Raw genomic sequence first — 14899 nt, 5'->3', positions numbered from 1 at the left:
TGAGGGCAGCACCAGCCCCTGGCGAGCCCAGGTTGTGGTCGTTAAGACCAGCGAGAAGCAGCGCCTGGTCATCGACTACAGCCAGACAATAAATCGCTACACCCTGCTGGACGCCTACCCACTCCCCCGTATAGCTGATATGGTCAACCAGATCGCGCAGTACCGCGTCTTCTCGACCATTGACCTGAAATCAGCGTACCACCAGCTCCCCATCCGCCCTGAGGACCGCCAGTACACTGCCTTTGAGGCAAACGGCCGCCTCTATCACTTCCTTAGGGTTCCCTTTGGCGTCACCAACGGGGTCTCCATCTTCCAAAGGGAGATGGACCGGATGGTAGATCAAAATGCGTTGCAGGCCACTTTCCCATATCTGGACAATGTGACCATCTGCGGCCGTGACTTGCAGGACCATGACGCAAACCTCGAAAAATTCCTCCGCACCGCCCAACTCCTAAACCTGACATATAACAAGGAGAAGTGCATAGGGGGGCACGGTGGCATAGTGGTTAGCACTGTTGCCTCACAGCGCCAGGGACCCGGGTTCAAATCTGGCCTCGGGCGACTGTCTGTGTGGAGTTTGCACATTCTCCCTGTGTCTGCGTGGGTTTCCTCCGGGTGCTCCGGTTTCCTCCCACAGTCCAAAGATGTGCAGGTTAGGTTGATTTGGCCATGATAAATTGACCCTTAGTATTAGGGGATTAAATACGTGGGGTTACAGGGATAGGGTGGGATATGTGTCGGTGCAGGCTTGATGGGCCGAAATGGCCTCTATCTGCACTGTAGATTCTGTGATTCTGTGTGTGTGTGATATTCCGCACAAACCGCCTCGCCATCCTTGGCTGTGTTGTGGAACACGGAGTCATCGGCCCCGACCCCGACCGGATGCGTCCCCTTATGGAACTTCCACTGCCCCACTGCCTCAAGGCCCTGAAGAGGTGCCTAGGGTTTTTCTCCTCCTATTACGCCCAGTGGGTCCCCTACTATGCGGACAAGGCCCGTCCGCTGATCAAGTCCACCTCTTTTCCCTTGACGGCAGAGGCCCGCTTAGCCTTCCACCGTATCAAGGAGGACATTGCCAAAGCCACCATGCACGCAGTGGACGAATCCATCCCCTTCCAGGTGGAAAGCGACACGTCCGACTTTGCCCTGGCCGCTACCCTCAATCAGGCGGGGAGACCCGTGGCCTTCTTTTCACGAACCCTCCAAGGCCCGGAGACCAGACACTCCGCTGTTGAGAAGGAGGCCCAGGCGATTGTGGAGGCTGTGCGTCATTGGAGGCACTACCTGGCCGGAAAACGATTTACCCTGCTCACTGACCAGCGTTCAGTTGCTTTTATGTTTAACAACAAGCAGAGGGGCAAAATCAAAAATGACAAGATCTTGAGGTGGAGAATCGAACTTTCCACCTACAACTACGAGATCTTGTACCGGCCCGGGAAGCTAAATGAACCCCCGGATGCGCTATCGCGTGGCACCTGCGCCAGCGCGCAGATCGATAGACTACGGGTCCTCCACAATGACCTCTACCACCCGGGGGTCACCAGGTTCTTCCACCTCATCAAGGCCCGCAACCTGCCTTACTCTATTGAGGAGGTCAGGACCATGACCAGGAACTGCCAAGTCTGCGCTGAGTGCAAACCACACTTTTATAGACCAGACAGGGCCCACCTGATAAAAGCCACTCGCCCCTTCGAGCGCCTGAGCGTTGATTTTAAAGGGCCTCTCCCCTCCTCCGACCGCAATGTGTACTTCCTCAATATTATTGATGAGTACTCCCGTTTCCCGTTCGCCTTCCCCTGCCCGGACATGACCAGTGCCACGGTCATTAAATGTCTGAACAACCTCTTCACCCTGTTCGGCTTCTCCAGCTATATCCATAGCGACCGGGGCTCATCGTTTATGAGCGACGAACTCCATCAGTACCTGCTAACTAGGGGTATTGCCACAAGCAGGACCACCAGTTACAACCCCCGGGGGAACGGACAGGTGGAAAGAGAAAATGCGACAGTTTGGAAGGCCGTCCTGCTAGCCTTAAAGTCTAGGGGCCTTCCAACCTCCCGCTGGCAGGATGTGCTCCCCGATGCGCTCCACTCTATTCGGTCACTGCTCTGCACTGCCACTAACGCCACCCCTCATGAGAAAATGTTCGTCTTCCCAAGGAAGTCCACATCAGGGACATCGCTACCGCCATGGCTGACGTCCCCAGGGCCGGTCCTACTGAGAAGACACGTGAGGACCCATAAAACGGACCCCCTGGTCGAGAGGGTCGACCTCCTCCACGCCAACCCCCAGTATGCTTACATCGCATACCCGGACGGGCGGGAGGACACAGTCTCCATAAGAGACCTTGCACCCTCGGGGACCACAGTAACCCACTACCCACTACCACCCCCCCCCACGATCCGATATCCAGCCCCAGCAGACGGCAGGCCTGGGCCCCGCGACCCGCTCGACATCTACGAGGACAACACGCCTGTGCCACAGCCTACGCTGGACTCGACGCCGGAAGCTTCACTACCCCTGCCGTCGCCACGCCGATCACAGCGGCAGACAAGACCTCCGGAGAGACTCCAATACACTAACTTTTAATACACTTCACCCCGCCGGACTCAATTTTAAACAAGGGGTGAATGTGGTAAACCACTGTTTGTATTCCTGTTTGTCCTGTTTGTATTCCACTGTGTACATGCCTGGACATGCCTCGGCTGACTCCTCCCACAGGTCCTAGTATAAAGGTGACTGCTCCCCAGCCCTTGGTATCCTGGACCGGTCGACCACTCGAGGCAGACCTCCATTCTGTTGTTAATAAAAGCCTTTAGTTACTCTTCTAACTCTCAGTCTTTTATGAGTAATTGATAGCGCATCACCTCCCTAAGACTACAACCTTTCTATTCCGATCCCCCCACCCTTAAATTGCCTCCGGCTCCACGGTGCCTCAGTTAGCATTCTGGCCATCCTCCCGGCAGTCGTCTTCCTTATCCACACAGATAGCGAATACACCACCCCTGTTGGACAGAATCAATTTCTGCAGCTTTCTCCTCTGCCTCCACTTCCCCCTAGGGTAGATTCCCCCTACCCTGCTGACTGTCAGTCACACACCCTTCTTCCTGTACCTGTATCTCTTTATGTGGTGTAACTGTGTTCTGGAGTAAACTACCCAGATATTCCTCCCCTTCCCTTGTTGGAGTGTCTCTACCTAGCGTGACAGCTCAATGACTCTGAGCCAGATTGCCTGAAGACATTGACATTTCCCACAAGTGATCATCCATGACAGTCTCAATGTCCAGAAATTCCTACATTCTGTAGCCCCAGCACACTGCTTGACCTGCCTTTATCTACTTTATATATTTATTTAATGTACAGCAGTTATTTATTTATCTATTTCTACTGTTAACTGATTTGCCTTTAATTCAAAATTATGATTAACAGATGGATTTAATTTGATTTCTTTTAGTTCTATTTCTTAGTTTTTATTGAATTATTTATTTACAACTGCTAGTTAGGTTTTTGCCCTTGCCTCTTATTTATTCATTCCTTTTTTTCCAAAGTTAATTAGTCCCTTAATCTATTATGTATGGTTAAATATTAAAGTATAAATAAATAATTGAACGTTTGGCTGTTATTCCTTGAGTTCTGCCGTTCCTTCCTCTGTATCATGTCACTATTTCAAATTCTTCCCTCCCTTTGTTTCAGTGCTGCCACCATTCCAATTCCCCTGCGCTGTTCTAAATCCTCTCTCCGAGCCTTTTTATTGTGGATAGGTGGGGGAAAAAAATCCAGTAATGGATTGCTTTGGCAGGCTTGGAATTCAACGTTGTGATCATGTTGCACTTACCTGAAGTCAACTGTAGCAAGTGTATTGCATCTGAATTTAGTCAGAAATGCCCTGCTTTAATAGGGGCATTTTTGACATTAAATAACATGGTTCAGAAAAGCAGCAAGCTCGCAGCTGGCAAAAGCAGGTGATTCTGCCACAAGTCCAATGTGAATTCCACCTTTTCAGTACAATTAATTTTCAGCAGTATGGTCATAGATGTTTTGACAACACACTAACTTATGATTTAAAAGCATAAGGGATTCTATAAAAGGCACATTGATCTTTGAGCATTTGGTCTTTGCTACTATGCTGAATTTAATTGTCTGAATAGGGGAAGGATGTGGAGAAGCTGAGAAGCAGATTAAATGTCATGCAAAGGGATCTGCTTTTCATGCTTGACCCCCGCCCCCCCATGTACCTCCTTGTGAATCAACCTCTGAGCATATTGAGGGTTGCCTTTGCAGGTTTTTACTGTCTGGGTTATCCCACTCTCCCAACCAGTGAGAATGAGGTTCAGTAGAAATACAAGTCCAAGCCCTGATAGAATCCAAAAACTTGACAACATTCAGGAAATGTCCTTTGCATTAATGAAGATAACATTTCAACCAGTTTATAACCTTGCAAATTATGCATTTCTTTTATAGGTAAAGAACAAAGTTGAGATTGAAGGTCTGCAGCCAAACGCAGAATATCTGGTACAAATGCAAGCAGTGGCCAACTGGGGACAAAAACGCTTAAAGAGCAGCAAAGCCCTGTTTTTCTTTAATACCCCTTCCACAGGTAAGAGCAATGGAACCATTCCTGCTATTAATAACATGTACATTAGAGCACTGAAACCCTTTCTGCTTTTCTCTAATGCTCCTCATACTGCTAGAATATATGTTAAAAGTAGCCTTCAGATAACATGGCCTGTTATTTCCAATCTTCTCCCCTATGGGCAAATACATCTTTATTCAATCCTCCCCCGCCCATATCCGCAGATGGAGTGGCTGAGATCAGAAGCTCGCCAGTTTGATGACCGTAAGACATAAATCCAGGTTTTTCTATGGGGCAGTGCAATAGTACTTCAATGCATAGTACCACATAGTCACAAAATGCTGCATAATATGGTACCATCAAACAACCCCCTGTTCCTCATACCTGCTAGAATCATAGAATGGTTACAGCACGGGAGAAGACCATTTGGCCCATCGAGCCCCTGCCACTCTCTGCAAGAGCACTTCAGCTAGTCCCACTCTCCTGCCCTTTCTCCGTAGTCCTGCAAATTTCTTTCCTTCAGATACTTATCCAACTTCCTTTTGAAAGCCACGATTGAGTCTGCCTCCACCACCCTTTCAGGCAGTGCATTCCAGATCTTAACCACTCGCTGCATAAAAAGGTCTTTTGCCAATCAACTTAATTCTGTGTCCTCTGGTTCTCGACCCTTCTGCCATTGGGAACAGTTTCCCTCTATCTACTCTGTCCAGACTCCTCATGATTGTGAACACCTCTATCAAATCTCCTCTCAATCTTCTCTGCTCCAAAGAGAACAACCCCAGCTTCTCCAGTCTATCCACATAACTAAAGTCCCTCATCCCTGGACTCATTCTCGTAAATCTTTTCTGCACCCTCTCTAAGGCCTTCACATTCTTCCTAAAGTGTGGTGCCCAGAATTAGACACCGTACTCCAGTTGGGGCCGAACCAGTGTTTTATTCAGGTTCATCATAATTTCCACACTTTTGTACTCTATGCCTCTATTCATGAAGCCCAGGATCCTGTAAGCCTTTTTAACTGCTTTCTCAACCTGCCCTGCCACCTTCAACGATTTGTGCACATGTACCCCAGGTGTCTCTGTTCGTGCACCCCCTTCAGGATTGTACCATTGTACCAAAATGTATCACTTCACACTTTACTGTGTCAAATTTCATCTGCCACGTGTCCACCCATTTCACCAGCCTGTCTGTCTTCCTGAAGTCTATTACTCTCCTCCTCACTGTTCACTATACTTCCAAGTTTTGTCTCATCTGCAAATTTTGAAATTGTGCCTTGTACACCCACATCCAGGTCATTAATATAGAGTCATAGAGCAATAACGGCACAGGAGGAGGCCATTCGGCCCATCAAGTCCGTGCCAGCTCTCTGTAGAGCAATCCAGTCAGTCCCATTCCCCCGCTCTATCCCCGTAGCCCTGCAGGTTTATTTCCCTCAAGTGCCTATCCAGTCTCCCCTTGAAAACATTGAATGTCTCCGCTTCCACCACTTCCATCAGCAGCGAGTTCCAGGTCCTCGCCACTCGCTGCGTAAAAAAGTTTTTACTCACATCCCCCTCCCCCCCCCCCACCGTATCTCTTGCCCAAAGCCTTAAATCTGTGTCCCCCTAATCCTTGTACCACCAACTAGTGGGAACAGCCTTTCCTTGCCTAGCCTATCCAAACCCATAATAATCTTGTATACCTCTATCAAATCACCCCGCAACCTCCTTTGCTCTAATGGAAACAAATCCAGCTTCTCCAACCTGTCCTTGTAGCTAAGATCCCCCATCCCCGTATATATATCAAGTGGTCCTAGATCTGACCCCTGGGGAATACCACTGTATACCTTCCTCCAGTCTGAAAAACAACCGTTCACCACTACTCTCTATTTCCTATCATTTAGCCAATTCCGTATCCATGCTGCCACTGTCCCTTTTATTCCATGGGCTTCAACTTTGCTGGCAAGCCTATTATGTGGCACTTTGTCGAACACCTTTTGGAAATCCATGTACAGTACGTTACCTGCATTACCCTCATCAACCCTCTCTGTTACCTCATCAAAGAACTCAATTAAGTTAGTTAAACACGACTTGCCTTTAACAAATCTGTGCTGGTTTTCCTTAATTAATCCACACTTGTCCAAGTGACTGTTAATTTTGTCTGTGATTACTGTTTCTAAAAGCTTCCCCACTATCGAGGTCAAACTGACTGGCCTGTAGTTGCTGGGTTTATCTTTACATCCTTTTTTGAACAATGGTGTAACATTTGCAAATCTCCAGTCCTCTGGCACTACCCCCATATATAAGGAGGATTGGAATATTATGACCAGTACCTCCGTGATTTCCTCCCTCAATTCCCTCAGCATCCTAGGATGCATCCCATCTGCTCCTGGTGACTTCACAGAATCACAGAAACCCCACAGTGCAGATAGAGGCCATTTCGGCCCATCGAGCCTGCACCGACACATATCCCACCCGATCCCTGTAACCCCTACACCAACACATATCCCACCCTATCCCCGTAACCCCACGTATTTAATCCCCCTAACACTAAGGGTCAATTTATCATAGCCAATCAACCTAACCCGCACATCTTTAGACTGTGGGAGGAAACCGGAGCACCCGGAGGAAACCCACGCAAACACGGGGAGAATGTGCAAACTCCACACAGAGAGTCACCCGAGGCCGGATTCGAACCCGGGTCCCTGGCGCTGTGAGGCAACAGTGCTAACCACTATGCCACCGTGCTGCCCTTATCTACTTTAAGTACAGCCAACTGTTCTAATACCTCTATCAATTTTAATCCTATCAAGCATCTCCACTACCTCCTCCTTTTATTATGTCTATGGCAGCATCCTCTTCCTTAGAAGCATAGAAGATAGGAGCAGGAGTAGGCCATTTGGCTCCTTGATGCACTATCAATAACTCAAAAGACTGAGATTAAGCGAGTAATTAACAGGCTTTTATTAACAAGAGAATGAAGGTGTGCCTCGAGTGGTCGACCGGTCCAGAATACAGAGGGACTGTGGAGCAGTCACCTTTATACCTGGACTCGTGGGAGGAGTCAGCCGAGACATGTACAGGCATGTACACAGTGGAATACAAACAGTGGTTTACCACATTCACCCCTTGTTTAAAAATGAGTCCGGCGGGGTGAAGTGTATTAAAAGTTAGTGTATTGGAGTCTCTCCGGAGGTCTTGTCTGCCGCTGTGATCGACGTGGCGACGGCAGGGGTAGTGAAGCTTCCGGCGTCGAGTCCCGCGTAGGCTGGGGCACTGGTGTGTAGTCCTCATAGGTGTCGAGCGGGTCGCAGGGCCCAGGCCCGCTGTCTGCTGGGGCTGGATATCGGGTCGTGGGGGGGGGGGGTGGTAGTGGGTTACTGCGGCCCCCGAGGGTGCGAGGTCTCGTATGGAGACTGTGTCCTCCCGCCCGTCCGGGTACGCAATGTAAGCATACTGGGGGTTGGCGTGGAGGAGGTCGACCCTTTCGACCAGGGGGTCCATTTTATGGGTCCTCACGTGTCTTCTCAGTAGGACCGGCCCTGGGGACGTCAGCCATGGCGGTAGCGATGTCCCCGATGTGGACTTCCTTGGGAAGACAAACATTTTCTCATGAGGGGTGGCGTTAGTGGCAGTGCAGAGCAGTGACCGAATAGAGTGGAGCGCATCGGGGAGCACATCCTGCCAGCGGGAGGTCGGAAGGCCCCTAGACTTTAAGGCTAGCAGGGCGGCCTTCCAAACTGTCGCATTCTCTCTTTCCACCTGTCCGTTCCCCCGGGGGTTGTAACTGGTGGTCCTGCTTGTGGCAATACCCCTAGCGAGCAGGTACTGACGGAGTTCGTCGCTCATAAACGATGAGCCCCGGTCGCTATGGATATAGCTGGGGAAACCGAACAGGGTGAAGAGGTCGTTCAGACATTTAATGACCGTGGCACTGGTCATGTCCGGGCAGGGGATGGCGAACGGGAAACGGGAGTACTCATCAATAATGTTGAGGAAGTACACATTGCGGTCGGAGGAGGGGAGAGGCCCTTTAAAATCAACGCTCAGGCGCTCGAAGGGGCGAGTGGCTTTTATCAGGTGAGCCGTGTCTGGTCTATAAAAGTGTGGTTTGCACTCAGCGCAGACTTGGCAGTTCCTGGTCATGGTCCTGACCTCCTCAATGGAGTAAGGCAGGTTGCGGGCCTTGATGAAGTGGAAGAACCTGGTGACCCCCGGGTGGCAGAGGTCATTGTGGAGGGCCCGCAGTCCATCGATCTGCGCGCTGGCGCAGGTGCCACGCGATAGAGCATCCGGGGGTTCATTGAGCTTCCCGGGCCGGTACAAGATCTCGTAATTGTAGGTGGAAAGTTCGATTCTCCACCTCAAGATCTTGTCGTTTTTGATTTTGCCCCTCTGCTTGTTGTTAAACATAAACGCAACTGAACGCTGGTCAGTGAGCAGGGTAAATCGTTTTCCGGCCAGGTAGTGCCTCCAATGACGCACAGCCGCCACAATAGCCTGGGCCTCCTTCTCAACAGCGGAGTGTCTGGTCTCCGGGCCCTGGAGGGTTCGTGAAAAGAAGGCCACAGGTCTCCCCGCCTGATTAAGGGTAGCGGCCAGGGCAAAGTCGGACGCGTCGCTTTCCACCTGGAAGGGGATGGATTCGTCCACTGCGTGCATGGTGGCTTTGGCAATGTCTTCCTTGATACGGTGGAAGGCTAAGCGGGCCTCTGCCGTCAAGGGAAAAGAGGTGGACTTGATCAGCGGACGGGCCTTGTCCGCATAGTAGGGGACCCACTGGGCGTAATAGGAGAAAAACCCTAGGCACCTCTTCAGGGCCTTGAGGCAGCGGGGCAGTGGGAGTTCCATAAGGGGACGCATCCGGTCGGGGTCGGGACCGATGACTCCATGTTCCACAACACAGCCAAGGATGGCGAGGCGGGTTGTGCAGAATATGCACTTCTCCTTGTTATACGTCAGGTTGAGGAGTTTGGCGGTGCAGAGGAATTTTTCGAGATTTGCGTCATGGTCCTGCAAGTCGTGGCCGCAGATGGTCACATTGTCCAGATATGGGAAGGTGGCCTGCGACGTATTTTGATCGACCATCCGGTCCATCTCCCTTTGGAAGACGGAGACCCCGTTGGTGACGCCAAAGGGAACCCTAAGGAAGTGATAGAGGCGGCCGTTTGCCTCAAAGGCAGTATACTGGCGGTCCTCAGGGCGGATAGGGAGCTGGTGGTACGCTGATTTCAGGTCAATGGTCGAGAAGACGCGGTACTGCGCGATCTGGTTGACCATATCAGCTATACGGGGGAGTGGGTAAGCGTCCAGCAGGGTGTAGCGATTTATTGTCTGGCTGTAGTCGATGACCAGGCGCTGCTTCTCGCCGGTCTTAACGACCACAACCTGGGCTCGCCAGGGGCTGGTGCTGCCCTCAATAATCCCCTCCTTCAGGAGCCGCTCCACTTCGGTTTTAATGAAAACCCTGTCCCCGGCACTGTATCGCCTGCTCTTTGTGGCGATGGGCTTACAGTCGGGGGTGAGGTTAGCAAACAGTGGGGGGGGTGACTCTGAGTGTGGAGAGGTTGCACCTGGTGCGCGGCAGGCAATTTGGAAGCTGCTGGCTGCGGACTGTGAGTGGGGGGAGGGGTCCACCGTACGCCATCGTAACACTTTTAAGGTGGCACTGAAAATCTAACCCCAGTAGATCTAACCCCAGTAGAACGGCAGCGCAGAGGTGGGGCAGGACCAGAAGTTTAAAGTTATCGTACACAGTCCCGTCTACTACGACAGTCACCACGCAGTAGCCGCCAATGTCCGCCGACTGGGACTCGGAGGCCATAGAAATCCGCTGGTGCGCAGGCAGGACTGGGAGAGAGCAACGCCGCACCGTGTCGGGGTGGATGAAGCTCTCCGTGCTCCCAGAGTCAAAAAGGCAGATTGTTTCGTGACCATTTACCTTAATGTCCATTGTGGACCGGGCCAGCTGGTGCGGTCTCGCTTGGTCCAGCGTAACGGAGGCCAGCGTATGGGTCGGTGTGTCGCTGCGGGTAGCAGATGAGGCGGTGTTGGGGGCCTGCTGCGTCCCGGCTGTCGTCCAAGATGGCGGCGTCCATGATCCCCATGTGGCTGGAGGCGTCCAAAATGGCTGCTGTTCCGGTGGTTCGCACATGGCTGGGGAGGCCCAAGATGGCGGCCCGCACGGCCCACACGCGGCGCTGCTGGGGTTCGGGGTGGCTTTGGCCCTGCAGACGCTGGCGTAGTGTCCTTTCTTCCTGCAGCCCGAGCAGATCGCATTTTTCGCCGGGCAGCGCGCTCTGGGGTGTTTGGCCTGGCCACAGAAGTAGTATTTCTGGCCTTGGGGCACTGCTGTCTGGCCTTGGGACACTGCTGCGGTAGTTGGGTCGTTGCTGGGATGTGGCTGGGGTGGCATGGCGCTATGAGACGGTCCTACCGTGTCCCAGGCTGTCGTTCCCCGCAGCGTCCACGGTGCAGAGGAGTAGGCGTCCATGCCCCGGTAGGCTGCGTCCAATGATAGTGCGAGTTCAGAGGCCTTGTTGAGATAGAGGTCACTCTGCTCCAACAGTCGCTGTCGGGTGTAATTGGACCTGTGGCCCGCTACAAAAGCGTCCCGGATAAGTTCCTCTGTGTACACGGCGGCCTTTACATCCTTACAACCACAGGCCCGGCCAAGCACAGACAGTGCCTGAAGGTATTCCTCGGTCGATTCCCCAGGTTGTTGTTTACGACTCCCCAGGAGGTGCCTAGCGTACACCTCGTTCACTGGGCGCGTGTACTGGTCCTTGAGGAGCTTGATAGCATCCGCGTACGAGGTCGCATCCTGGATGACCGAGTACACTCGGTGGTTCACTTTGGAGGTCAGGACGTCCAGTTTGTCCTCATCCGATTTGACCGTTTCAGCGGAGGCGATCAGAAATTTTTCAAAACACCTAAGCCAGTGAGTAAACTTGGTGGATGAGTCCGCCTCCCGATGATCTAAGTCCAGGCATGCTGGTGTGAGGATCTTCTCCATTATAGAAAATCTTGTTAATAAAATTGATGCACTATCAATAACTCAAAAGACTGAGATTAAGCGAGTAATTAACAGGCTTTTATTAACAAGAGAATGAAGGTGTGCCTCGAGTGGTCAACCGGTCCAGAATACAGAAGGACTGTGGAGCAGTCACCTTTATACCTGGACTCGTGGGAGGAGTGAGCCGAGACATGTACACAGTGGAATACAAACAGTGGTTTACCACACTCCTCGAGCCTGCTCCGCCATTCAATGAGATCATGGCTGATCATCCAATTTCAGTACCCGGTCCCTGCTTTCTCCCCATACCCCTTGATCTGTTTAGCCTTAAGAAATATATCCAACTCCTTCTTGAATATATTTAATGAATTGGCCTCTACTGCCTTCTGTGGTAGAGAATTCCACAGGTTCACCACTCTCTGGGTGAAGAAATTCCTCCTCATTTCTGTCCTAAATGGCCTACCCCTTATCCTTAGACTGTGATCCCTGGTTCTGGACTCCCCGACCATCAGGAACATCCTTCCTGCATCTAGTCTGTCCAGTCCTGTCAGAATTTTATAAGTTTCAATAAGATCCCCTCTCATCTAAACTCCAGCGAGTACAAGCCCAATCGTCCCAATCTCTCCTCATACGTCATTCCTGCCATCCCAGGTATCAGTCTGGTGAATCTTCGCTGAACTCCTTCCATGGCAAGAACATCCTTCCTCAGATAAGGCGACCAAAACTGCACACAATACTCAAGGTGTGGTCTCACCAAGGCCCTGTACAACTGCAGCAAGACATCCTTGTTCCTGTACCTCTTGCTACGAAGGCCAACATAACATTTGCCTTCTTAACCACCTGCTGCACCTGCATGCTTACCTTCAGCAACTGGTGCACAAGGACACCCAGGTCTCATTGCACTTCCCCTTCTCCCAATCTATTGCCATTCAGATAATAATCTGCCTTCCTGTTTTTGCCACCAAAGTGGATAACCTCACATTTATCCACGTTCTGTTGCATCTGCCATGCTTTTGCCCAATCACCCAACCTATCCAAATCATCCTGGAGATTCTCGGCATCCTCCTCACAGCACACACGCCCACCCAGCTTTGTGTCGTCTGCAAATTTGGAGATATTACATCTAGTTCCCTTGCCTAGATCATTAATATATATTGTGAATAGCTGGGGTCCAAGGACCGATTCCTGCGGTACCCCACTAGTCACTGCCTGCCACTCGGAAAAAGACCCGTTTATTCCAACTCTTTGCTTTCTGTCTGCCAACCAGTTCTCTATCCAAGTCAACACCTTGACCACTGGGACCCGCCTCCCCAAGGCGGGAAGGGGATTAGTGCCAGTTAACTGCCTGTTAACAGGTAGTTAACAGGCAGTTTTTAGCCTAATCCCTATTTTCATTCTTGAAATGTGGGATTCCTGACTACTCCAAACCACACCAAGTTAGCGAGGCGGGCCGTCGGGATGAAGGGCTTGGAGGGGTCAAGATGTCCGGTGTTCAGGTGAGTGATGGGTGCATGAGTGCAGAGGAAAGTGTCTTTGGTGTGTTTAAAGTGCTTAAAGAAGTTTTACTTACCTTTACAACCTTTATTCCTTCAGGTCTCGGGAGTCCCTCATCTCACCGGCACAGAAAGCAGAATGGCCGCGATCGGTCAAAAATTGCAGCATTCAGCTTCCTGTTCCAGACAGCTCTCTAAATCATCCTGCGAGGAAGGAATTAACTTAGAGTACAGATTGTCAGTGTTTGACAGCTTCAAACAGCTGTGAAACGCGGATATTTCATCTGTCAAAAGGTCTTGACGGATGAAATATCAATCTGTGACATCGCCTGTTGCCGGGTGGCCCTTAATTGGCCTGCTGAGCCCGCTGGGTGGGCTCAACAAGGTCAATCAAGTCAAAATCGTGTGGGTTGGCTACAACTCGATGGAGGCGGGACTACAACACCGAAAGTCGTAGTCCCGCCTCCTCAATGAAAATCCAGCCCGTTGAGTCTGCCACAAGCTCACTTCAATAGCTCTAATAACTTATTATTAGCAGAGATAGAGAGTATGATGAAGCAGAAAAAGAGCGCATATGACAGATGTCAGGTTGCAAATACATCTGAGAATCCGGCTACATATAGCACGGTCAGAGAAGTGAAAAAGAAAATAAGAGGGGCAAAGAGAGGGTATGAGAATACAATGGCAGCCAACATAAAAGGTAATCCAAAGTCTTCTATAGGCATATAAATAGTAAAAGGGTAGTAGGAGGGGTGGGGCCGATTAGGGACCAAAAAGGAGACCTATGCATGGAGGCAGAGGGTATGGCTGAGGTACTAAATGAGTACTTTGCATCTGTCTTCCCCAAGGAATAACAGTTATTAGAGCTATTGAAGTGAGCTTGTGGCAGACTCAACGGGCTGGATTTTCATTGAGGAGGCGGGACTACGACTTTCGGTGTTGTAGTCCCGCCTCCATCGAGTTGTAGCCAACCCACACGATTTTCACTTGATTGACCTTGTTGAGCCCACCCAGCGGTCTCAGCAGGCCAATTAAGGGCCACCCGGCAACAGGTGACGTCACAGATTGATATTTCATCTGTCAAGACCTTTTGACAGATGAAATATCCGCATTTCACAGCTGTTTGAAGCTGTCAAACACTGACAATCTGTACTCTAAGTTAATTCCTTCCTCTCAGGATGATTTAGAGATCTGTCCGGAACAGAAAGCTGAATACTGCAATTTTTGACCGATCGCGGCCATTCTGCTTTCTGTGCCGGTGAGATGAGGGCCTCCCGAGACCTGAAGGAAGGCAGGCTGTAAAGGTAAGTAAAACTACTTTAAACGCACCAAACACACTTACCTCTGCACTCATGCACCCATCACTCACCTGAACACTGGACATCTCGACCCCTCCAAGCCCTTCATCCCGACGGCCCGCCTCGTTAACTTGGCGTGGTTTGGAGCCATCGGGAATCCCACACTTCAAGAATGAAAATAGGGATTAGGCTAAAAACTGCCTGTTAACTACCTGTTAACAGGCAGTTAATTGGCATAAATCCCCTTCCCGTCTCGGGGAGGCGGGTCCCAGTGCGGGTCGGGTGCCCGCCTCCTATGAAACTGGCATGGAGGTGGGTTGGGAGCGGGATGAGTTCATGCCCCCCCGATTTCAGGATTTTAACCCCCACATGCCTCCAATCCCGTCTCCACGGCCCAATGAAAATCCTGCCCAACCAGTCTGCAGATCCCTTCATAGTTGTGTACAGGTTTTTATATACACAGGTGCACAGCACCAATGCTGTGATGAAGCAAATGGTTTAGGTACTGTTCCCATATCTTTTACTTGTCAGAGCTCAAAAGTATA

The 14899-nt window shown here is 50.8% G+C and overlaps 1 protein-coding gene across 1 annotated transcript in view; it reads left to right on the top strand.

The window, feature by feature from the left end:
• The window catches only part of anos1b (anosmin 1b), a 215907-nt gene that overhangs the window by 176233 nt on the left and 24775 nt on the right, over positions 1–14899 (top strand). Inside the window, exon 8 of the mRNA XM_085990034.1 lies at positions 4462–4597. Within this exon, the coding sequence (XP_085846160.1) occupies positions 4462–4597 (136 nt within the window). The remainder of the gene's footprint in view (positions 1–4461; positions 4598–14899) is intronic.

Source organism: Somniosus microcephalus, chromosome 6 (genome assembly GCF_052327205.1).
Source record: "Somniosus microcephalus isolate GS21.2 chromosome 6, FLI_Smic_1.0, whole genome shotgun sequence".
Classification (NCBI taxonomy): domain Eukaryota; kingdom Metazoa; phylum Chordata; class Chondrichthyes; order Squaliformes; family Somniosidae; genus Somniosus; species Somniosus microcephalus.
The sequence above is the reverse complement of the archived record's forward strand: the minus strand, read 5'-3'. Positions and strand labels throughout refer to the sequence as shown.